The 23969-nt window shown below is 53.0% G+C and overlaps 1 protein-coding gene across 2 annotated transcripts; it reads left to right on the top strand.

Moving 5' to 3' along the window:
- The first annotated feature begins 9937 nt into the window (after positions 1–9937).
- Positions 9938–23424, top strand: CCN5 (cellular communication network factor 5). 2 transcript variants are annotated; one of them, XM_043602296.1, is made up of 5 exons: positions 9938–10297; positions 10450–10564; positions 14598–14814; positions 20359–20613; positions 22417–23424. In XM_043602296.1, the coding sequence occupies exons 2-5, from the start codon at positions 10505–10507 to the stop codon at positions 22635–22637; spliced, it is 753 nt and encodes a 250-aa protein (XP_043458231.1). In that variant the 5' UTR covers positions 9938–10297; positions 10450–10504; the 3' UTR covers positions 22638–23424. The 2 variants fall into 2 exon arrangements, with proteins under 2 accessions (XP_043458231.1, XP_043458230.1); XM_043602295.1 differs by having other exon boundaries at positions 9940–10297; positions 10472–10564.
- Positions 23425–23969: the final 545 nt, after the last annotated feature.

Here is a 23969-nt window from a genome sequence, read left to right as displayed (position 1 = left end):
AGGCACCTGGGGACAGGGGTATGGCCCAGATGCCCTGTGGGCATTTCCAGGCCACAGCGGGTGGTTTCTGAGTTCTTCCGAGACCAGACAGCTTTCTGTCAGGCTCTGGCGGTAATGACATTGAGCTCTTATTTGTGGAGCATTCACCCTGAACGAGCCCCATGCTCCGTGCCCCACATTCAAAACCCCAAGCAATCCTCACAGTGTTCCTCTCGTTCATGATTGTCTATGTTATGAATGAGGGAGACCTCAAGGCACCCAGCAGGGGGCACGGCCCAAGTATAGGACAGGTCCAACGTCTGAACTCCCATTTGTCTGAATGCCAGGTGGGCTGGGAGTGAAGACGGAGCTGCTGAGGGCCTTGTGGGCACCTCCCCACCCCCACCCCGCCCGTCTCTGCTACCTTCTGTGTCTCCTCCTGCTGCTGGCAGCCACTGTGGTCAAAATGGGATCCACCCCCAAAGTAGGTCACTGAGGGGACTGGGGCTGAGGCCGGGCTGGGGAAGGCGGCACGTTTCTGGGATCCAAGGACTCCAAGCCTGGCCACTCCATGACCACGCCCTGTGCCCCAAAGGCACACATACATTGCTTTGGATGAAGTGGAATCTGGGGCAGGTAAGTTTCGATCTGGGGGAGATAGCTCAGCGCCAGGAGCCACGCTGGGGTTTGTCATTTGTACAAATTGGTCCAGTCTCATACAAACACTGCTCGGGACTGTTCAGGGCTTCTGTGCCTCACAGGACAGTCTAAGCCTTTTCTTGGCATTCAAGGCTGTTTGCAGACGTCCCTCAGTCTTGCCACCTGTCACTCTCATCACTCATGCACCTCAGCCCTGCAGGCCCCAGCCTTTGCTATTCCACAAACAGGTCGTGCTGCTGAGACTAGGACGGTGGCCTGGCTCTGCGTCTTTGCCTTTCCACAGGCGAGGCTCTCTGCCTAGAGGGTCTTCCCTCCCCCAAGATCCTTCTGGATCTTCTCAAGCCGGGCTGGGCACAACTCTGAACTCCCAGGGTTGCTGGCAAAAAACCTACATGGACAATGGGTAGCTTAGTGGTTAAAAATGCAGGCTTTGAACTGAGGCATGGGTTCAGTCCTGGCTTCACCACTCACCAGCTGGGAGACGTCGGGCCGGCCTCTCTGAGCCTCGGTTTGCTTCTCTGAACACAGAAAGAATGACACGACCGACTCCGTGCTGGGGAATCAGAAGGATGTCATGCACTTGAAGCATTGCGCTCAGTGCCTATGGCCTCTCTACGTTCAGAAAGCATCGGGTGTTCCTCTGCTCGCCCCGCCCCCAGGTTTAAACCCCGAGTTGGTGGCAGTCTCCTTGCTGGGTGCTGGGATAGAGCAGTGACTGGGATCGTGTGGCCCCTGCTCCCACAGAGACACTGGAGAGCCACATGTTCACCAATTCATTTCCATTGTGACTACAGTAATTAGGTACATCACAGCCCGACCTCCTAACCCCCCAAACCCTCACCTTGACCTTGAAGCTCCCTGGGGCAGGAACCAAATCTGATTCATCTGCATAACCTCAGCTCCTCAGTCATGGTGTGGATGCCCCGCAAATATTTCAGTTGAAAAGATTTCCATAGCAAACAGGGCACTGAGTATGTGAGAGCAACTCTGTGGTACATTTTACACGAATGAGATATCATTTCATTATATCACTGTCTCCTTGTAGTGGGTACTATTATCATCACCCTCATTTTACAGACAGGGAAACCAAGGCACAGAAAAATTGAGCAAACTATCCAGAGTTATACAGCCAGTGAGGAGCGATGCCAGGATTTGAACCCAGGCAGCCTAGCTCCAGAATCCACTGGCTACTTGCTTCTGGTGAGTTGATGCCATTTTCCAGGGTGTCCAGAAAGGGCCTGGTCCCCTGACCCAGCTCAGGAAGCTGGACCAGGGGGCCCAGAGCCGGCCTGAAGACCTCGCCCATCTCTACCACCCCCTGTTCTCTGGGGGGTGGGGGGTGGGTCCTCAGCTCTCCACTCCCCAAGTGGGCCATGAGGAAAACAAGGCTTCAGCTGCAGCTTTGATGTCCTCTGCCAAGCTGGCACTTGGAGGCCTGGGGGGCCTCAGGGGATCCCAGCCCAGCAGCTGGGCCAGCCTCAGGGCCAGGGTTTCCGTAAACACCCCCAGTGAGCCAGCCCCATGTGGCCAGTCCGTGGGCTGCTGCTGGCCTCGAAGGCCGAGGTTTGGCTGACCCTGTGAGGCTTCCTGTAGCACAACCACTTCCAGCCCCTCTGCCTGGCTGGGCTTCCAGTAATGAAGTGTTTTCTGTGGGGCCGGCTGGATGGGGCACTGGGGGCCTCTCTGTCCCACGCGCTGCACTGGGCTCCTGGAAGCCGGTCTGGGTGCCCCTTGCTGCAGCACGGACGGCCCATCTGGTGTCTGAGGGTGAAATCACTTCTATGGAGGCAGGTCTTGGGTTCCTGAGAGTGGGGGCTATGCCCAGAGGGAGGGTGTGGCTGGTCCTTTCGGAAGGGCTGCGGGGTGAGAGAAACTGCCGGGCAGCTTGGAGACGGAAGGGCAAGTCTCAGCTGTGGCTACAGCCTCCTCGCCGCCCAGAGCAAGCAGCTGCGAGGGGCTGTGGGGCAGGGGGCAGAGACGGAGGAGGCACGAGTCACAAGGAGCGTGCCATCTGCTGAATGCCGCTATGCCCAGCCCTTTAATTCTCATGACAGCTCTGCTTGGAAACTGAGGCCCAGAGAGGTGAAGTGAATCACCCAAGGTCACGCAGTGAGTGACAGAGCCAGGACATGACTGGGTCTCTCCCTGCCCCCTGAATCGCTTCTATCTTATTGTCTGAATCCCAGACAGTAGGAGCTGGGAGATGCTTCCAGGCCATCTTTTAAGAAGAACTAAATCACAGTGGTCAGGCCTTGGGGACTGCTGGTGGGTGGGAGAGGGCCCGGAGCCCCAGCTGAGGGCCCCCTCCCTCTGCTTCATCCCAAACCATCTTCCCTGGGCCGGTTTTAAAAATGTCAGTTTTGGGGCACCTGGGTGGCTTCGTCGGTTGAGCGTCCGACTTTGGCTCGGGTCATGATCTCACGGTCCGTGAGTTCGAGCCCTGCGTCGGGCTCTGTGCTGACAGCTCAGAGCCTGGAGCCTGTTTCAGATTCTGTGTCTCCCTCTCTCTCTGTCCCTCCCCTGTTCATGCTCTGTCTCTCTGTGTCTCAAAAATAAATACACGTTAAAAAAAAAAATTTTTTTTTTAAATGTTAGTTTTGTGTGGGAGTTTGTTCTGAACAGGGGTCTGCTGTCTTCAGAAGGGGGTTCTGGGGCAACTAGGAGTCAGGAGTGGGGCTCCCCTCCCCCAGCTGGGGACCCTGGGGCCCAAACTGATGCCTGGCTGGTGACTCACTCCCTTCTTAGCACATCCTCCTCTCCCATGACTGAGAGCCCTGTGGGGGCGGCCCCCAACCAGGGTCCCCCTAACAAATGCCCTCCCCACCCCCAACACACATAGGGACTGGGAACAATTAACTCATGGCTCAGGCCAGGCCAGATGTTCACGTGGGTATTGGGTTTGCTAACCACATGCGACTCAAGGGCTTCCTCAGAGCTGGAAGTCTCCCAAGAGGCCACAGAGGGCCACCTTGTCATGTCAGAGCAGGGGAACTAAGGCCCAGAGAGGGCAGGTGACTGCCCTACGGCCACTTAGGGGTAGAGAGGAGGAAGGAAGCTGGCATCCTGATGCCGGATCCCGAGGTTTTCTGCATCTCCAGACAGTCCCTGGGTTTCCCAAGGCAATCCCTCTTCCCAGCCCCAGCCACAAACGTCCCCCGCCAACTGACACAGGGCCCTCCAGGACCATGAGGGCCCTCCAGGACCATGACCCACAATGTCCCCCCGAACTGACACAGGGCCCTCCACGACCAGGCCTCTCCAGCTGCATTTCGGCCTGCCCCTCACTTAGCCCTCCAGGATTTATCCAGGCTCAGCCACTCACAGCTCCTGCTCTCGTGCTACTCCCAGGCCTTTGTTCTCTCCCAGCCTCTATTTTAATGGACTTTTTGCCTGGACAACTCCTACTCTTGCCTCAGGACTCGGCTCGGATGTCACCTCCTCCAGTAAGACTTCCAAAGCCACCTCTCCCACCTCCCAGACTGGGCTGGGTCCTCTTCTCTCATTGCCTTCCCAGTTACTGTGCTCTAATTACCTCTGCTTCTCTCTCTCTTCCCCTATAATCTGTGACCCCACTGGACAGAGACCTTATTTAAACATTTTTTTTAATGTTTATTTATTTTTGAGAGACAGAGTGTGAGTGGGGGAGGGGCAGAGAGAGAGAGAAAGAGAAAGACACAGAATCTGAAGAGGTTCCAGGCTCTGTGCTGTCAGCACAGAGCCCGACGTGGGGCTCGAACTCACAAGTCGTGAGATCATAACCTGAGCCGAAGTCAGACGGTTAGCTGACTGAGCCACCCAGGCACCCCTTAATTAAAGTTTTCCTTTTAAGTTTATTTATTTTGACAAAGAACAGAGCACATGAGTGGGGGAGGGGCAGAGAGCAAGAGGGAGAGAGAGAATCCCAAAGCAGGCTTTGCCTGCTGTCAGCACACAGCCCGATGTGGGGCTCGAACTCACAAACTGTGAGATCACGATCTGAGCCGAAGTCAAGAGCTGACGCTTAACTGACTGAGTCACCCAGGCGCCCCTTGAGACCTTATTTTAATTCTTTATGTACTCATAGGGCATGGCCCACTACATTCAGTGCTTGTTGAATGAATGCATGGGTGGATGGATATACAGATGGATGGATGGATGGATGGATGGATGGATGGATGGATGGATGGATATACAGATGAACAGCTGGACTGAAGGACAAATGGATGGATGGATTAGGTATGGATATGAACATGTAATGCCACCTGTAGGGACTCAGTGAGAGGTAAGTACCTGGAGACCGAATGTCCTGAAGGATGGAGGGGCTCTTTGATGGGGAGGGAATAACCTAACCTATTATCTGCGTCCTCCAAGAGATGTCTAGCAAAGAGCAAATCCACCTGTCCTGTCACCCAGTCCCTCATGAACAACAACTGGTTCCAACTCAACCTGGTCTCCTGAACTCTGACTAGTCAGACATCAGTGAGTCTACAGGAACCACCTCTGCCTCCTGACATTCTAGAACTCTATATTCCTGAGGTCCCTCCCTCCATGCTTCCCTCTGGATCAGACCTGACACTCATGCTTCCAGACACAGAAACAGATTCCTAGAGCCAAGAGGCCCTAGAAAATATGGAGTTTGCCCCAGTCCCATTTAACAAATGAGGAAACTAAGGCCAAGCAAGGGCAAGGAATTTTCCCAAGAATGTCTAGCCATAGAGCTGGCATTAGAGCTTGGGTCCCCCAATTCACTCATGCTTGCAACAAATATGTAAGTAGCACCTAACATGTGCCCGGTTCAGTGCCTTCTCCCTGGCACACTAAGTCTGTAAATAAACCCTCATGCCAATTTCCAAAGCCCTTTCCATGTCCCATCATGACTTCCTCCCAGCTCCCCAGCAGGCTTATCAATGCTTCACCAGCTGCACCCTTGGCACAGCCCCTGGTGCCAACACCCTCACCCAGCAAGTGAGGACCAGTTCACTGCCAGGCTTCCCAGTTCACACGGCTGCATGAGGCCATGTGCAGAGGCGGTCACATGCGTGGGCTGAGAGCTCCGCATTCCAGCCCCTTTGGACCCTGTGTGTCCCTGCACACAGAACCTTGCCAGCTCAGACTGAAGCCAAGTGTTAAACTGTTCAAGCCCCACAGCTGTCCTAAGGGGTGGGAGAAGGAGCTCATCATGGCACCTGGGATCTCAGGCCAGGAGCACACCTCTGAACTCCCGCCCAGACCGGGGAATGTGTGGAAGGAGAGGCCGGGAGAGGTGCCTGGGGGCTGGGTATTTGCGGACCAGCTGAACCGGCACCAGGCAGAAATTCCATTGGCATACAAATCACCTATGGGTCTCCGTTAAAATGCAGGTTGATTCTGGGCGGGGCTTGGGATTCCTCCTTTTAAACAAGCACCGGGGCGGCGCCACTGACCTCCAAGCACACACGTGGGGAGGGAAGGGCCAGACAATCGGGCCCAAGATGGAGAAGACCTACCTGACTCCATTGGACTCTTCGTGAGCAAAGATAAACCTTCGTTGGGTCAAGCCACTGAGCTTTGGGGATTTGTGACCTCAGCATAGCCTAATGTCCCCGAGTGACACATTAGGATAGGGGACTGTCCTATGTAGTCAGGCCACCAATATTTACTGAGTTGCTGCCATAAACTCATTTTGTGCCCCAGGGGCCTCCCTCTTCAAGAGGCGCTCACTCTCCGGTGACGCAGTGCAAGGCGGGCACCTGAGAGGGAGAGTCCCTTAAAGTTTGCTCCCTTGGGGCATCTAGGAGCACCCCTTAGTGCACCCTAACCCCAGCACTGTGAGTCATGGGGGAGCCGGGATTTGAAGCCAGGACCTTTTGACTTATGAGGCTATGTTTCCTTCCGGTAACGCAAAGGGGAGACTGACTCATTCTGGGATCTTATCTAGGGGGGTGGCTACAGCAGCAGCCAAGAGACTCACGGGTTCCCTGGACTGTCCCATCCCTCCAGCACCAAACTCAGCGGTTTGGAGCCCAACCCACTCGCACCCGGTCAGCAAAGTGGCAGTTCCCGCCGCAGGCTTTCAACACTCTGAACTGCATGTGGAAGGCTCGTCTCTGACACTTTCATCACCAAATGCCCCGATGCCAGCCTGCGTGCTTCCAGAACTGGCCAGGCCCCAGGGCCTCCCCTCCCTGTCCACACGCTGCCATCCCCAGTTATTAGAACAAGTTCCAAGCAAGCAGCCACACTCTGACTCAGAGGGGTCGGCCAGGGGAGGGGTGGGTGGCAGGATTTCCACTCATCTCTTGTCGCCTACCTGGCTGGCGCTGGCCCATGCCTTCTTCACTCCCCCAGAACCCCACGGCGGCCTCACCTCCCCACTGCCTGTGGAGGCTCCCCCTCCGATGTTGCCGTGAGCAGCTCCTCCCCACACGGAAATCCTCCTGTCTTCCTCCTTGCCTCAGCGAGATAAGTGGTTCCACGCCGCTCCTCCCAGGAAAAACTAATCAATGCTGATAGAGGTCAGAATAGCGAGTACCTGGAAGGGGCATGAGGAAACTTCTGGAAATGTATCTTGCTCTGGGTGGTGGTTACATGGGCGTGCACACATGCAAAGAGTTGTCGAGATGTACACTTCACACTAGCACGTTGCCCCTCGATCTAAAAAACATATGCCACAGAGAGCTCTAGGAGCCGTAGCCAAAATAAATAACACCAACCACAACGGAAGGTTCTGGAGTCAGACGGACCAGTAACTGAAAACCTGGCTCTAGTGTCTAGCTGTGTAACCTTAGAGAAGTTACTTATCCTCTCTGAACCTCACCTTTCTTACTGAGGCATACATTGTGAGGATTAGAAACACTACTTTTTATAAAAAAAAAAAAAAAAAATACTTAGCACCGGGCTGGCTCCCTCTGAGGGCCCTTTTCTTTCATTGTTGTTAAAACCGGTGGTCTCAGCAAAGACAGGGCATGGGAGTGGTCTTCCCTGGGTGCAGGCAATAAGAGGGGCACATCGTCTGAGAGAATTTAAAGGTAAAATTGGGGGCGCCTGGGTGGCGCAGTCGGTTGAGCATCCGACTTCAGCCAGGTCACGATCTCGCGGTCCGTGAGTTCGAGCCCCACGTCGGGCTCTGGGCTGATGGCTCAGAGCCTGGAGCCTGTTTCCGATTCTGTGTCTCCCTCTCTCCCTGCCCCTCCCCCGTTCATGCTCTGTCTCTCTCTGTCCCAAAAATAAATAAACGTTGAAAAAAAAAATTTTTTTTAATAAAAAAATAAAGGTAAAATTGATGAGGGGCACCTGGGTGGCTCAGATGGTTGTGTTCAACTCGTGATTTCGGCTCAGATCCCGATCTCATGGTTCGTGAGATCAAGCCCCAAATCGGACTCTGTGCTGACAGGGCAGAGCCTGCCTGGGATTCTCTCTCTTCCTCTCTCTGCCCCTCCCCACACTTGGGTGCTCTCTCTCTCTCTCAAAATAAATAAAATAAACATTAAAAAAAGATAAAATTGATGAGAAGTCAGTATATAAATATAAATCACATCAATCATAAATTCATGATAAAGTACTTCGCCCTGAAAATATCTTTTTTTTGGTCCAAGTTCTAAACAATTGATGCCGTAGCTGTTGAATTTTAATAATGCGTAGGTAAGCTTCGAATTAGCACATTTTAATTAATTATCCTTTAATAAACCTACGTGGAAGTGAACTTGGAGAAGTCTAGGAAGACAGTTGCCCAGTGCACATGAGCCCAGGAGCACACGTTCACCGAGAGCAGAAGTGCCTGACAGTTTGGAATGTTGCACAGCACCTGTCTCTAACCCTGGGGGTGACAGTTCTGCACCCCGACAGTAGATGAAAAGCATCAGTGGATGCTGAGTGACAGTGAAGACGGAGCTAGAGGTCTGTCAATTCTCTCATTCTACGTGACTCCTTGGAATTTGGGTCTGTGCTAAAAATTTAAAACGGTGAGGGGTGCCTGGGTGGTTCAATTGGTTAAGCATCTGACTTCAGCCCATGTCATGATCTCAGGGTCCATGAGTTTGAGCCCTGCGCCGGGCTCTGTGCTGACAGCTCAGAGCCTGGCGCCTGCTTCAGGTTCTGTCTCCCTCTCTCTCTACTCCTCCCCTGCCCACATTCTGTCTGTCACTCTCTCTCTCTCTCAAAAATAAACATTAAAACTGTGACGCAGTGTGAGCTGTGGAGGGTGGTGTTTTTGTTTGGTAAGTGCAAACCTTAGGTCATACATGAAAAGTATTTGTTTCATTTTATGATTATTATGGAAAATAATTCTGTCGTGCGAAGGAGGGGGTGCTCAGCAAGGATCCGCTCCGTGTGTAGAGTCCCCTAGGCATGCCTCTGACTGAAATAGAAGCATTTATAAACGAGGACCGCATCCCCTTCTCTGCAGGCCAAGGGACCCCCTGCCCTCCCCCTCCAGCCAGAACCCACAGAGACGGAGCCGGGGTCGTACATTTCAACCTTTATCTCCCCTCCCCATCGCCTCCTTCCCCAGGACTGCAGCTGGGAGGGCGTTTCCCCCTAGGAAATCCACTCAGTCTGACCCCTATATCAGCTCACCCTTCTTCCTCACCAACCGCCCATTCTGGAACCCAGCGCCTTCACTTCAAGTTTTGGGGTACTGGTGGAGATTATGGGGGCCAAAGCCCTCCCCAGCCCCCCCTTGACACCACCGGTGATTATCTTTGCCAAATGCTACAACCCAAGCAGTTGCCCATGTCCGGCAGCCCTGGTGGCTGGATCGTTGGGGATGCCCCCAGACACTGGCGGTATGAATTCGGTGTCCTGCTCCCCATGTAGAACATCCCTCCCCACCTCCGCCAGCTCCGGCCACACCTTTGGCTCCCAGAGTAGGCATGTTATCACGCTCACTCCTGCTGTGTTTGCCTCTGCCTGCAACATTCTCCTCACACCTCCTTTTCCTGTGGTTCTCTGTGAAGGCGCCTCCCCCAGGCAGCCACCCCTTCCCTTCGGTCTGAACAAGGACCCCTCCTCAGTATGCCCAGAAATTCCACCTGTTTTCCCTCTGTCGTCACCCACTCTGGGCTTTGTCCCAAGGTCACTCTTGTGTCTCCAGCTCCTACAGAGGGGGCCTCAGAGATGGCTGAATTAAACAAAATGGATTTGGTTCTTCTAGATCATCTGGCAGGGGCCCGGCAAGCACCGGCACACAATAGGTCCAGCCTGCACGGGGCTCACCCACTGTGGGCCACCTCCTGGAGCCCGGGGAAGCAGGCATTGGGGAGGCCTCTTGTTGCCAAAAGCAAACAGGCCGCCCAGGGAAGTTTTGCTCTGGGTCACACCCGCCTCTGGATGGCCGCCAATCTTCCTGCCAGAAACCACAGGCCCAGCTCAAACTGCCCAGAGTCCGGGCCACGGGGCTTCGGAGGATTTGGGTCGGCGCGGCAAAGGGGGTATCTGCTGAGCTCTTTCTGGAGCCACAGCCCCCAGGGGGGCGGGCAGGGGTCGGGCCAGGGCTCATCAGCAAGAGCAGCAGCCCAGGAAGGTCCCCTTCCCTTCCTGGGCTGGGAGGAGCCAGAGAGGCCCCTGCCAGCCTGTCACAGGCTCCTGGCACTGGCATTGGCTCTGGCTTTCACACACGGGCGTGCGCACGCACGCACGCACACACACACACACGCTCACACTGGTAGGCACCTTCTTGGTGGCCTCGCCGTCTCATCTTCAGGTAAATGGGCTCATCAGTGGGAGCATGAGGATGGGGAGAGGAGCAGGAATGCAGAGACCAGCGTGCGTGTGCATCTGTGTGTGCCTGTGCATCTGTGTGTGTGTGTGAGCCTGTGTGCCTGGCAGTGACCTCACAGCTGCCGGAACATAAAGACTCACAGGTCCTGCCTCCCAGGCTGAAAGCCGGCTCCGTGGGGGACACAGTGACATGAGAGTCACACTACAGACCCACCTTCTGGCCTTCTCCCTCCTCTGCCTCCTCTCAAAGGTAAGGGGGCCCTGGGCCCCAAAACATCCTGCTGACTTCCTTGGTGTGTTGGGGAGGTGTGAAATCACTGCCAAGGACCCCCTAAAAGAATTCCTGCAGGTCTTCTATGTTGGGCACAGCCGGGCTTCCCTCCCTGGTGCCCAGAGAGTTGCCCCTGGTCAGCTCTGCTGTGTGATCTCAGGCAAGTCCCTTCTCCTCTCTGAGCCTCAGCTGCTTCCTTGGATAAATGGGCATAATGATCATGAGGCTTTTGTGAAGATCATTTATGGTAATTCATCAAAAGTACTCAGCGCAGCACCCGGAACGTGGCAGGTGTTCAGAAGCCGGGGGTCGTGACTATTAGCAGTCCCCAGAGCCCTACAAAGCTGAAGTGGGCATCCTCATTACAAATAAGGAGATGCCACATACACCCTGCTTTGCCTGATTGTGAGCCAGGGTTTGAAAGGATGTTGGTGTCTAATTGATCGGAAAAGTTCACGCTGCAAGGGCGTTAATGCTGTTGGCAGTGAGTGACCTAGTGACCTGCAGACCTGGCTGAAAGGGGACAGGGAGACACCTTGTGGAATGATGATCTTCTCTTATGGGACATTTTTTCAGAAGGTCTGTGAAACATCTACCTTGCGTAACGTATCCAACAACCTCGTAAGGATTTATTATCCCCTGTTTTTAGTCAAGCAGGACTCAGAGAGGGCAAGCAACTTGACTAACATCACACAGCAAAGAAACATCAGAGCAATAGAGGAAGTGGAGCCCAGGAAAGGCTTGAGTGTGTGGAGGGTGGGGAAGGGGCGCTTCTACTTGTGCCTCTCCTGCCTGGGCCTCTCCCCTACCTGGATCGAGGCCACAGCTGCTGATCCCTGTGATTCCCTCAGCAAATGCTGAGTTCCCGACGCCTTGGAGATTGGCCCCACTGCGAGCCATGATCTCACTGGGCTTTCATGCTCTGCTGAGGAGCACAGCAGAAGTTTTGCTCTCCTGGGTCCTGAGCAGCGGTGGGGCAAGGCCCAGAACTCCGCCAGCGTCCCAGTCCCACTGTTTGTTCTCCCGAAGGCGCCCGGCAGAACATCATGCTTAGGTGGGTGGCTTGGGGGCTCGGGGTTCTGGGCCCAGGCTTATATAAAAGACCAAAATGAAGCCATCCTGGGCCCACTGTCCTCACCTCCATTCTTCCTGGTCCCAGGGAGCCAGGCAGCATCCTGCACAGGACTCAGGGACCTGGTCATCACGAACACGGAAAGCTACAACAATCCTCAGAATGAGAATCCCGAGCCTTCCGGCGGGCTGTGGGCTCCTGGGCTCAGGCCTGTGAACAGGGGCAGGTGGCAGAGACCTGGAAACAGACAGAGTCACGATGATCGAGAGCTAGCCGTGACCTTTTATCCCTGTCACAATTTTAAGATAGGTGGTCTCTACCCTGTTTTACTGAGAAGGAAACAGCTCCCTCTCTGACAAAGCGGTTCAGCGTCGGGAAAGTCACACAGCCAGTCAGTGGCAGAACTTGGATTTCAACTCTTCCTAGAATATTCTGTGTCCAGGGCTCTTCCCCCTTGGTGACCGCAGCAAGGGTCTGGAAAAACCATGTGTGCAGGGGGTGGTTGGGAAGGGCATGGAGATAGAGGGAGACCAGAGAGGGCCTACCTCCCCTTGGTGTGCTCCCTTGACCTGTCACTGACTGTCCTGAACAAATGGGCAAACTGAAGCAGAGGCTAAGCTGGCAAACAGCTCCCCAAGGTAGGTGTAATAATTACGACCTGGGCCTTGGATTCACGTGAACCCAGATTCCGGTCCTGGCTCTGCCTCTTACTGGTGACGTGGCCACACTGTTTTGAGCTTCTACAGTGGGCACAGTGCTGGCACCTCATCTCGAAGGGCTAAATCAGATGACACATTACGGCTGCCCGTGGTAACTGTTAGCCATAATCACTGATATTATTAGCAGCCCCTCCTGCGTGTCAGGACCTGCACATCTGGCCCTGGCCACGCTTGCTCATGGAAAGCCAAAGTGGGAACCTGGGTGCAAGCCAGACGGTCTGTGGCCTGGCACCCCGGCTTTCAGGTGGGAGGGACCCGAGAGCCAGTTCTGGTCAGAGTCCCCACTTCCCACTCACCGAGGGAGCCCACCCTCTGGTTTGAAAGGGAACCCCAGAGTCCGGCTGATTGCTCGCTGGGTCAATTCCATGAGAATAATTTCTAGGTTTGTTAAAAGGCAGAGTCAGACTCATAAAGCGGGGCCCCAGATACTGCAACAGACTTCCGGGTGACGCTGCTCCTGCTTCTGGTCCAGACCACGCTTTGAGGAGCGAGCGTAGGCCATCTTCTCTAGAATCTCTTTGGTATCACCCAGTCTCCTGCTTGGAATTCCTGCAGAGGCGGGAACTCTCTCCCCTGTGAGGCTCCACGCTTGAACCTGTTACCAGTGCTGCCCTAGCCTGGTCTGTGACACCCCCTCCCACCCAAGGCTGGTTGGCCAGTTTGGGGCGGCCCCTGGTGGCCAGGGTGTGAGCTGCAGGCCACTGAAGGCAGGTTTGCAGGACGGTGGTAGGGTTGGGGCAAAGCGGGGATTAGGGCAAAGAGGTCATTGCCTGCTTTGGGGCCACACCAAAGATAGGAGGTTATTAGTTTGATCTTTGTAAACTGTAAGGCTTCCATTCTCCAGGTAAAACCCTCTGGTCCTCCAAAGATCCTACTGAACTAAGGATTGGTCCCTCACGGAGGGGGCCACTGGGAACATCTTGAGTTACGCCTGCCTCTTGGTCCCCACCTCCAAATGGACATATGGGGAGACCATGGCATCCGGTTTCTGGTTTGGTTGTTTCTGTGTCCTGAGTGGGAAGAAACAGCCAGGACACTTGGGTCGATACCCACCTGGGGGGTGGGTCCCTGGCTCAGGCTTTTCCTGACTATAGCATCCTTAAGGAGGAAGCAGGCTCCCAGCTCTGTGGCTAACACACTGTGACTTTTGGCAAGACCCTTGTTCTCTCTGGAGCCGAGGGTCCCCATCTCTCCATGGCCAGGGGCTGGGGGTTAGAACTGGAGCAGAGGTGCCAAAATCCTAGCTGTGCATCAGAAGCCCCTGGCAGCCTGGTACAAATACAGATTCCGGGGCCCTGGCTCTGGAGGTTCTATTTGGTAAGTCCCAGGGGAGGTCTGGGGTTCAGTATTTTCCCAAGTTTCCTGGCTGATTTGATAAGTATCCAGAAATATATTCTGGGTTATTCCAACAATCAAAAACATCTATGATACTGTTTGATTTATTCAGCTGTCGAGATAAAGATTTGCAATCTATGTGCTAGAAAACATATAGTGCCCTGTTATTTTATTTTTTATTTTAAAAAAAATTTTTTTAATGTTTATTTATTTTTAACAGAGAGAGAGAGAGAGAGACAGAGACAGAGCATGAGCATGGGAGGGGCAGAGAGAGAGGGGGACACAGAATCTGAAGCAGGCTCCAGGCTCTGAGCTGTCAGCACAGAGCCAGACACGGTGCTCGAACTCATGAACTGCGAGATCATGACCTGAGCCGAAGTCGGACACTTAGCCGACTGAGCCACCCAGGCGCCCCAGTGCCCTGTCATTTTAATCCTTTGTTTTGTGGCGTTTGCCTTACTATAGTGTCTAAAGGGCGGGGCCTCAGCCCTTCTTTGTCATTCCCAACAGTGATCATCATTTGCTAAATGCACTGAACACCTACCCCATGCCTGGCTGCCTGCTCAGGGTTTAACATGCATCACTTTATGTACCCTTCAAAACAATCTTCTGAGCTAAACACTGCTATTGCCCCCTTTTTACAGATAGGGAAACTGAGGCTAAGAGAGCTTAAGTAACTTGCCCAAGGTCACTCAGCTAATAAGAGGCAGAGTCGGGACTGGAGTTCTAGTCCAAAGTTCTAGCTCATGACCACAATGCCAACTGTCTCTTAGGGAGGAGTGTCACGAGGTTCAAGGCCAGGTCTGTGTGACCCTGGGGCCAAAGTGTGGATCTCTCACTGCCCCCCTTGAACGGCCATGGCTGAGTGACGTCTCTGTCTCTGCAGGTATGTGCCCAGCTGTGCCCAACACCATGTGTCTGCTCCTGGCCGCCACCCCGATGCCCACCGGGGGCGCCCCTGGTGCTGGACGGCTGCAACTGTTGCCGGGTATGTGCACGGCGGCTGGGGGAGCCCTGCGACCATCTCCACGTCTGCGACCCCAGCCAGGGCCTGATCTGCCAGCCCAGGGCGGGCCCTGGTGGCCGAGGGGCCGTGTGCCTCTGTAAGCAGGTTTGCGGGACTGACGGTGGATGTATTTGGGAGGGTCAAGGCTGAGGGGACCTGAGTCAAAGAGAAGCTCTTCTCTCTCTACCTCCTTACATCAGGTGCACCATCCTTTCCAGCCAAACCCGGTGACCCGCGTTTCCCTGGGCCCTCCCTCTGCCCGCCCCCCGACCTTGTCTTTGATCCAACCATGCCCTCCACCTGAGCAGCCTCCCCCCATTCTTACCTGTCCAAATCACAACCCACTGTCAAAGGCGAGCTCAAACACTCCTCCCCTGGAAGTCCTCCCAGATTATTCAAACCAGATGTTACTATCCTTTCTTGGGACCTTCACACCTTTTTGGGAAAATAAAAGCATTGCTGCTTATTTAGGGCGTAATACGTCTCAGGCAGTGTGCTGAAACTTGCCACATAATCCTCACAACGATCCTATGTGGTAAGTACTTTCAGACCCATTTTATAGATGAGCAAACTGAGCCTTAGTAACAGTAATGGGCATGATTACTCTTACACAGCTTGGGACCAGATCACACAGATTCTAAAGCAACGTTTTGTTCTGTCTTCCTCCTGGATTGGGAGCCTTGGGCTATCGTTTGAGTCCTGAGTCTGCCATTTACTAGTGACCTTGACCATGTTATATCTCTCAGCATTTTAGGCCTTGGTGCCTTCTGGCACTTTAGATCAGGGTTTCTCAACTTTACTCTTTGGGGCCAGATAATTGTTATAATTCTTTGTAGGGGGGCTGTCCTACACACGGTAGGACTTTTAGCAGCATCCCTGGTCTCTACTCACTGGATGCCAGTAGCATGACTCAGGTCATGACAATCTGTCTCAGACATTGCCAAGTGTGCCCTGGGGGAGCAAAATCATCTCTATTTAAGGACCACTGCCTTAGAGAAACAGCAAAATGTGACAGTGTTCTCTTTTTTCTTTTTTTTTTTTTTAATGAGTCTTGTAGAGCCATCTATCTGTTTCATCTATTTGCATGTGTCATTTTAAGAAAATAAGAACAAGAGAGGGGCTCATGAATCATTGACAATGAATCCACTTATCGAAAAAAACAAGGCTTAAAGACTGATAACAACAAGACTAATAGACATAAGGTTATCAACACTAAATCCTTGTTAAATGTTTTTTTATGATCAGGGGAGTATAATCACGAGAAAGTAGTGATTTGTTTTATAAACTGATAGATGGTTGCTAAAGGGAAAAATGAGAGAAGTAACATTTAGCTCACCAGGCCATTGTTTTAATTAGCCAGGACACATGTAAAGCACACGGCAAAGCTTTATTTGTTGAACACTTGCATGGCACTTACCGTGTGCGAGGCGCTAAGGGTTTCACAAATATTATCTCATTTAATCTCACAACAACTGTGGGGCGCCTGGGTGGCTCAGTCGGTTAAGCGTCCGACTTCGGCCCAGGTCATGATCTCGCAGTCCGTGAGTTCAAGCCCCACATCGGGCTCTGTGCTGACAGCTCAGAGCCTGGAGCCTGTTTCAGATTCTGTGTCTCCCTCTCTCTCTGACCCTCCCCCGTTCATGTTCTGTCTCTCTCTGTCTCAAAAATAAATAAACGTTAAAAAAAAAACTAAACTAAACAAAACAACCTTATGAGGTTGGTCCTGATGTCATTTGCATTTTATAAATGGGAAAAAACAAAAAGAGGCACAGAGAGGTTAGGCAACTTGCTCAGGATCACACAGCTCATAAGGAGCTGGGCTGGGATTTGAACTCAGGGAGCTGGCTCCACAATCCTCCTTTCCATCACTCTTCTGCCTGACACTCAGCATATGATTAGTACACATTGGCTGTTATTGTCACTAAGTTTTTTAAGGGGCTTTTCCTAGTCTGTCTTGACTCAGACTTCAAACAGCTGGAGGTCAAAGATGTATTTAGTCTTTGCTTCTTCCTACAACTCCCAGTGCTAGTCAGGCAACATAGTGGGTGTTCATGAACCAAATCTGGAGGCTGGTGAACCCCACAGATGAGCCAGAGCCAGCTAGGAGGAGGCTAGCTCCTAGCCTGGGTCTAGGTCTTAGCTCTGGAGGGAATGTGCTGCCCAAAAACTCTCCTGTCAGTTCCTGTTGGACAGACCTCTGACGGCCGACTCCAGTCTCTGTGCATGTCCATCATAAGCCTCTGACCCCTCATACCCCAAGCATGCAGCCTCCGCACTCAGCCGAGGGCATCCCCGCCCTTCCTGTGGCTTGAGTTTCAAACTTTACAGTCATTCTTGACCTCTCTCATTTTTGCACATCCCACATACTTCCCACAAGCAAAGTCTTCAAGATATTTCTAGAACCTTCCGTTCCCAGTCCAGCCCCTGCTACCAGCCTGGTCTGAGCCCCATCATCACGTGATGGATGTTGCGGTGGCTGCATAACTGTCTCCCTGCTTCTCTCCTTGCCTTTCGCCTGTTTCCAACACAGCAGCCACAGGGCCCTTTCCATACATACATCAGACCACATCCATCCTTGGCCTCAAGGCCTCCAAGAGCTTCCTACCACCTCCGAATACAAGCCAAAGTCCTCCTGGTGGCTACAAGGCCCCACAGGGTCCTGCTCCTACTTTCTCTCTGACCCCATCGAACCCCCTCTCTCCCTCCCACTCTCTGCTTCAGCCACACTGGCCTATTTTGTTCCTTAAATATCCCAGGGAGGCTCCTACCTCAGGGCCTTTGCACTGGCTGCTTGTCTACCAGCATTCTTTCCCCCAGATACATGCATGGCAAGTTCCTATACCTCCTTCACATCTTTACTCAAATATCACCCTCTTGGTGAGGCCTTCCGCGATCACCATTTTCAACACCCCTCTCTTAAAACCCTTCCCTCCATTATTTTTCTGGCTCTAATCACCATCTGACATCATAAACTCTACTTGCTTATTGTGCTTATTTCTGCTAGGGTGAAAGCTCCAATGAGGGCAGGATGTTTGCCTGTTTTAGTCATCGCTATACCACAAGTACCCAGAACAGTTCCTGATGCATAGTAGGTACCCAATAAATAAGCATTGAATGAATGAATGAATGAGAGTAGGAGTTCTAGAGAAGCTAGCAGGAAGAGGCACAGGAACAGGCATTTATTGAGCATGTCCTGTGAACAAGCCCTTTACACACATGATTTCATTTTACCCTTAATAATGAGGAAGGTCCTATTATTAAATTTATTTTGCAGATGAAGGAAGTGGGGGTCAGAGAGGTTAAATCACCTGCCTATGGTCACACAGTGTGCAAGTGGCTAAAGGTAAACAAACAAACAAACAAAAACAAATACCCTGTCGTTCCCTCTCCTGTAAGGGACCCTCAGAGGGAAAGAAGGATGTAGAAATCACCAGATAACAAGACTGGGCTCTCAAGTTTCTTTTTTTAATTTTTTAATGTTTGCTTGTTGTTTGTTTATTTATTTAGAGAGAAAGAGCATGAGAGGGGTGGGGGGATGGAAGGGGGGGAGGGCAGAGAGCAAGGGGGAGAGAATCCCAAGCAGGCTCCATGCTGGGCTCCATCTCACAAACCATGAGATCATGATCTGAGCCAAAATCAAGAGTCGGCTGCTTAACTGACTGAGCCACCCAGGAGCCCCTTTAGAGGAGCCCCTCTAAAGTTATTTGAGGGAGGTTGCTGGACAAGAAGGTATTGGAAGGGCCAGGTAGAGGCAACTATATGTGTATGCCGGGGGTGGGGATCCAAGGATGAGTAAGTTTGGAGGTACCTCATGTGTTTGGGACCACGCACAAGGGTGCACGCAGACCCCAGCGTAGGGAGTGACTGCCCAGGGACCATTGCTCCCACTCCCAACCAGCCTGAGCTGTAGGACCCAGGAGGGGTGCCAGGAAACCTTGCTAAAATTATCACCACTCCAGCTGACTTTCCTAAACAATCCCTCTGTTTACCAGTCATCCCAGCGACCGACCGGGAGGCCCCAGGGCTGTGACATCAGGAGTCTGGTGGGAGACCCAGGCTCGGCCAGGCTTAGGGTGCAGATTAAGGCACAGCTGCCCCCTACAGTTTCCAGGAAACCAGCGGCCACATGATCCAGGCCAGAAGGCCAGGGATTTGGAGCCAAAGGGCTGCGGCCTAGAAGGAGTGGGGAGACCGCTAGTGCCCGCCTGTGCCTCTCAGAGGAACAGGCATCACCCGCTCCCACTCACCTGCCATGTTCCAGACTCGGGGCGAAATCCTTTAAGTACACTGGCTCCTTCAATCCTTGGTGGCCCCGTGAGCGGGTATCGTGGCTCAGTTTCCACAGCTAGCAAGTGGGAACAGGGACTGCCCTCCACATCTGTGTGGTTCCCAAATTCCTGCGTGTGTATAGGCTCGCTAGAGGTTTCTCTCTGAAATCCTGGGAAAATCTGCCTTCCAGCAAATCTGTCCCCAGAACCTCCTGACCCCTCCTAGCTCTCTGCACTTCCCGGGCGGCTCACACGCACCTCTCCACGGCTCTTCACTCTGTCTTGGAGACAGTGACATCTGTCCCTTGCCTGGGCATCAATCCCTCACGGCAAGGACTGTGTCACAGTCCTGCCTAGGAGCCCAGTGGATGGCACACAGGAGGGGCACACTACATATCTCTGGAATTTATAAGAAGTCGGAACTCTTTTATCAGTGTCTCTCACGTGCTGGGCCTTGCACCGGGCATTGCAAAGGGCATTTCCCCAGGGTCTGTGTGTCCCATCCATGCTCTGAGCCGGCCTGGGGGATGGGGGTGTGCCGGCAGGAGCACTCTCAGCCCCAGCCCTCAAGCAGTGCTTTTCCAGTGGAGGAAGTGGAGATAGCGTCCACATCTTGAGGGCTCTGTTCAAAGAGTGTTTCTTGAACACCTACTATATGCCTAGTACTGTGCCAGATGTTTTGTACATATTATCTCGTGTAACTGAAGGTACTGAGCTGTTCTCATCAGTGCTATTGTTAAGGGGACTCAGAGAAGTCAAGTAACTTATCCAAAGTCACACAGCCAGCAAGTTAAGCCCTGGCCTAATAGGGACGACTACCACACAGCAGATGTACAATGAAATTTTGTTGCAGAAACCCTCATTGTGTACGTATGTTATATATTATTAATATATAGTACTTATATTCATAGTAACAACAGAGCAGCTAGGATCTATCGAAGATCTCTTTTATGTTGGATTCATTACATATATCATTTCATTTTGTCTATACCACAACCCTGTGAAATAAGTATCATTATAACCCACTTTGCAGGTGAGGAAACTGAGGCAAGAAGTGAAGTCGCTTGGCCAAGGTCCAGAGCTAATAAAGCAGAGTGGGGCTCCGACCAGGCCAGCGTCTCCCCATCCCTTGTGTCAGGATGCAGTGTGCCATGCTGTGTTCCTGTCGGCTCCAGGGCAGGCTGGCAGTGGGGACGGGGTACATACGATGGGCTGGAGCCCTTTGGCCCAGTGTCCTGACCCTGTAAGGGCACCGCTCCCCAGCAGGATCTGGGCCAGCTCTGCAGAGAGACCATGTGGAGGATGTGGCTGGCACAGGCTTGCCCAGGGAAAAGTTGGGGGTCACGGATGGGGGTGTGGTTTCTCCTCTGCAGGGGGAGAGGATGACGGGAGCTGTGAGGTGAACGGCCGCGTGTACCGAGATGGGGAGACCTTCCAGCCCCACTGCAGGGTTCGCTGCCACTGTGAGGATGGTGGCTTCACCTGTGTGCCACTGTGCAGTGAGGACGTCCGGCTGCCCAGCTGGGACTGCCCGTATCCCAGGAGGGTTGAGGTCCCGGGCAAGTGCTGCCCTGAGTGGGTATGCGACCAGGGAGGGGGGCTGGGGGTCCAGCCCCTCCCAGCCCAAGGTGAGTGCAGGGTTGGCCCAGGCCAGGGGCAGGGCCGCCTGGGGGCGGGGCGAGGGCGGGGCTTCTCAGGAGCCAGGACTCTGGACTGGTCAAAGCCAGGGGCAGGGCCACCGGGGAGGGGGCGGGGCGAGGGCGGGGCTTCTCGGGAGCCAGGAGACTGGACAGGTCAAAGCCCAGGTTTCCCTGACAGGACCCGGGAGGGGGTGCGGGCTGAGGAGACTAGGTGAGCAGAGTGGGGAGTCACAAGACCTCTTTGAAACTGACAAAACAAGAAGTAATATAATTTTAAGTCATAAATCATGAAAAATGAAAATTAGTGGCAGAGTGGAGAAGGGAAAGGAGGGCTAGGATCCTTGAGCCAAAGGCTCGCATTTCATAGCGGAAGTACTATTACGACATACTACTATTATAATTCTAATATACTAATACGCATTATAATATATTTATATAATTTAAATATTGTATACTAGTATTAATATGTAATTATTTGGATGTACCCAAAGAGGAACTCAAAACTGAATCAGGCAAGGTGGTTGCCTCTGGGATGTGGACTTAGGGGCAGAGGTGGAGGAAAGACAGTTACTTCATGCTATAAACTCTTTAGAGATTTGGTTCTTGCTACATCACTGAGTTATTATGATTATCATATGAATGTGATTTTTCTAGAGAAAGGCAGCTGGAAAGAAGGCATGGGTCCATTGGCGATGGACCATATTGGGAGTAGAGCATGGTGGGTTCAGCATGGAGTCTGCCCGGGGTTCTAAGCCCGGCTTCACTACTTCTAGCGGTGGGACTCTGAGAAAGTTGCTTAACTTCTCCGGGCCTCAGTGCCTCCAACTGTTCCAAAATGAGAATAAGGGCATCCACCTCGCAGAGTTGTGAGACTGGGCGAGTAAACACAAGGAAAGTAGTCAGGCAGTGCCTGGAACATAGCACTCCGTCCGTGGTGGCTGTAGTTATCCCCATGACGGAACGGGGCACATCCGCTTCAATGCACAGCAGGATGCCAGCGAGTTCATCTTGTGCGTAAAAAGCAGGAGAGGGCACTGTCTATGCAATTTGGCCTCCGGTATGTGAGTACATGTGCGTGTGCATACAGACCGCACACAAGTCATATCACGCGGGGTTTCTCAACTTTGGCACTAGTGACACGTGGGCCGGGTAACCCTCTGTCGCGTGGGAGCTGATAGGATGCTTAGCAGCATCCCGGCTAGACTCCAGTACCCCCACTCCCAGTGTGACCACCAAAAGGTCTCTGGACGTTGCCAAATGTCCCGGGGCGGGGAGCAAAATCACCCCCAGTTGAGAACCAGTTGGTTAAAAAGGACCAGAAGAAAGGACACCAAAACCTCAGAGCAGAATCGGATGTGAGAGGAGGAAAACCTAGACGGTGGTGAACCCCCCGTCTTGTTCCGGGCACAGCCTCAGAACCTCTAGCATCTTTGCGGCCGGGTCACAGTACCACTACCCACACAATCTCCTTCCTGTAAGAGGCCGTGGGGGGAGGAGTGCAGAAGTGAGAAACGTGCCACTTCCTGGGGCACCGTCCCGGCCGGCACCATCCTAGCTGCCTAGTAACCCACACATACGAGGTGCTTACAAGTAGGAGTACTGTGCTAAGCACCTCCCCTCCATTATTTTATTCAGCCCTAACAATCGGCCAGTAGAAAATTTACATGGGAAGAGACCGAGGCCCAGAGAGGTTAAGCAACGTGACCAAGAGGGCACCGCTAGCAGTTGGGTTGACTTAGCCGCCAAGCCCTGACCTCGCAGTGCTGACCTCTTTTTCTTCCCCCCTCCCAGGACCCCAGTTTTCTGGCCTTGTCGCTCCCCCACCCCCTGGCATCCCCTGCCCAGAATGGAGCACGGCCTGGGGCCCCTGCTCAACCACCTGCGGGCTGGGCGTGGCCACCCGGGTGTCCAACCAGAACCGCCTCTGCCGACTGGAGACCCAGCACCACCTGTGCCTGACTGGGCCCTGTCCACCTGCCAGGGGCCGCAGCCCACGGAACAGTGCCTTTTAGAGCAGAGCTGGGAAGGGGGGTTCGGTGCCCACCCTAATCCAGCAGGCAGCCCCGTGCCTGGGCCCTCCCCACACCCTTGACTGGGGCAACGCCATGCAGGCCCTGGAGGACAAGAATGTTCACAAGCCGTCTGGTCCATCTGGACCCTGAGATAGAGCTGGGTTGCGTGCCCCAGTCTCCCTTCCTCTACCTCACAGCCTAGGGGGCTGGCCAAGGTTTCCAGGGTCTTCTGGTCCATTACCAGCCTCCACACAGCCTTTATCAAACACACACATGGGCAAACTTTCCAGCAGATAAGGCAACCAGCTGTCCCTTAATCATTAGGCCAAGGCAGGTGCTGGGCTGGACTGGCTATTTTCCCGGGGGTGTGGTGAAGAGGGGCGCACAGATATTCTGAATCTCTTGCTCCCTTTCCTGGAGTTGACATAAAAACGTCCCAGGTACATGCCTAGGCAAGAGCTTGTAGGTCAAGCTTATGCTGTCTGAGAAAGCGCTCCCCATCCAAGGGCAGCATGCAGAGGCTGCACCCTTTGTGAAAATCACAACGTGAAATCACACTGTCTTGAAGAAAGAAAACAGGCCTGAAAGGGATCCGTTAAAACCAACTCGTGTTAATAAAAATCAACCTTTCGCGCACACCTGCAACGTGCCAGGCACTGAGCTAGACGCTTTATATAGAGCTTGGTGCTTCGCAATATTTAAGACCAGAGAAAATCAGGGGGGAAATGAAGGCTTGCCCCCAGCGACTGGGGAACACGGCCTGAAATAAACCCACCCAAGTGTGCAATTGTTTGAAGTCTCATGTTTTATTGTCTTTTTTTTTTTAAACCTACATATAAATTTTCTTTCCTCCTCTGTGATCTACATCTGTGTGTTTAAAAAGGAAAGCTGTGTTCTCATCACACTCCAGTCAGGAAATTAGAAAACATGGAGTATTTAAACAGGGATTTCTTTTCATTAAGCTAATTTTATTGAGGCATGGCTTACACACAGTGAAACACACAGGTCTTAACATATGGTTTACCGAGTCTTTACAAATGTATGCGCCTGTGTAATCAATACCCCCATCAAGGTACAAAACATTTCCATCGTCTCAGGAAGTTTCCTACGGCGCCTTCTCCGTCATCCCCTACACCCCTGAAGGCAACCACGGTTCTGAGTTCCAGCACCTTAGATGACGGATAGCTAGCTGCCTGTTCTTAACACAAAGAGCATCACGCAGGAGGTATTGTCTTGTGAATGGCTTCTTTCACTTGGCACCAGCTGTTGGGATGCAGGGTTTGAGGGAGAGCAGAGCCCAGAAGCCGTGATCAACCAGCAGAAGGTGGAACC

This window comes from Prionailurus bengalensis, chromosome A3 (genome assembly GCF_016509475.1).
Source record: "Prionailurus bengalensis isolate Pbe53 chromosome A3, Fcat_Pben_1.1_paternal_pri, whole genome shotgun sequence".
Taxonomy (NCBI): Eukaryota; Metazoa; Chordata; class Mammalia; order Carnivora; family Felidae; genus Prionailurus; species Prionailurus bengalensis.
Note: the sequence above shows the minus strand (reverse complement) of the source record. Positions and strands in the feature narration are given on the sequence as shown.

Bases quoted from the DNA above. Each gene is read 5' to 3' on its own strand.
- CCN5 (XM_043602296.1), top strand. From the start codon at position 10,505: ATGAGAGTCACACTACAGACCCACCTTCTGGCCTTCTCCCTCCTCTGC. The intron at 14,815-20,358 runs GTAAGCAGGTTT...TCTCCTCTGCAG, and splicing joins CCGAGGGGCCGTGTGCCTCT to GGGGAGAGGATGACGGGAGC. The intron at 20,614-22,416 runs GTGAGTGCAGGG...CCCCCCTCCCAG, and splicing joins CCAGCCCCTCCCAGCCCAAG to GACCCCAGTTTTCTGGCCTT.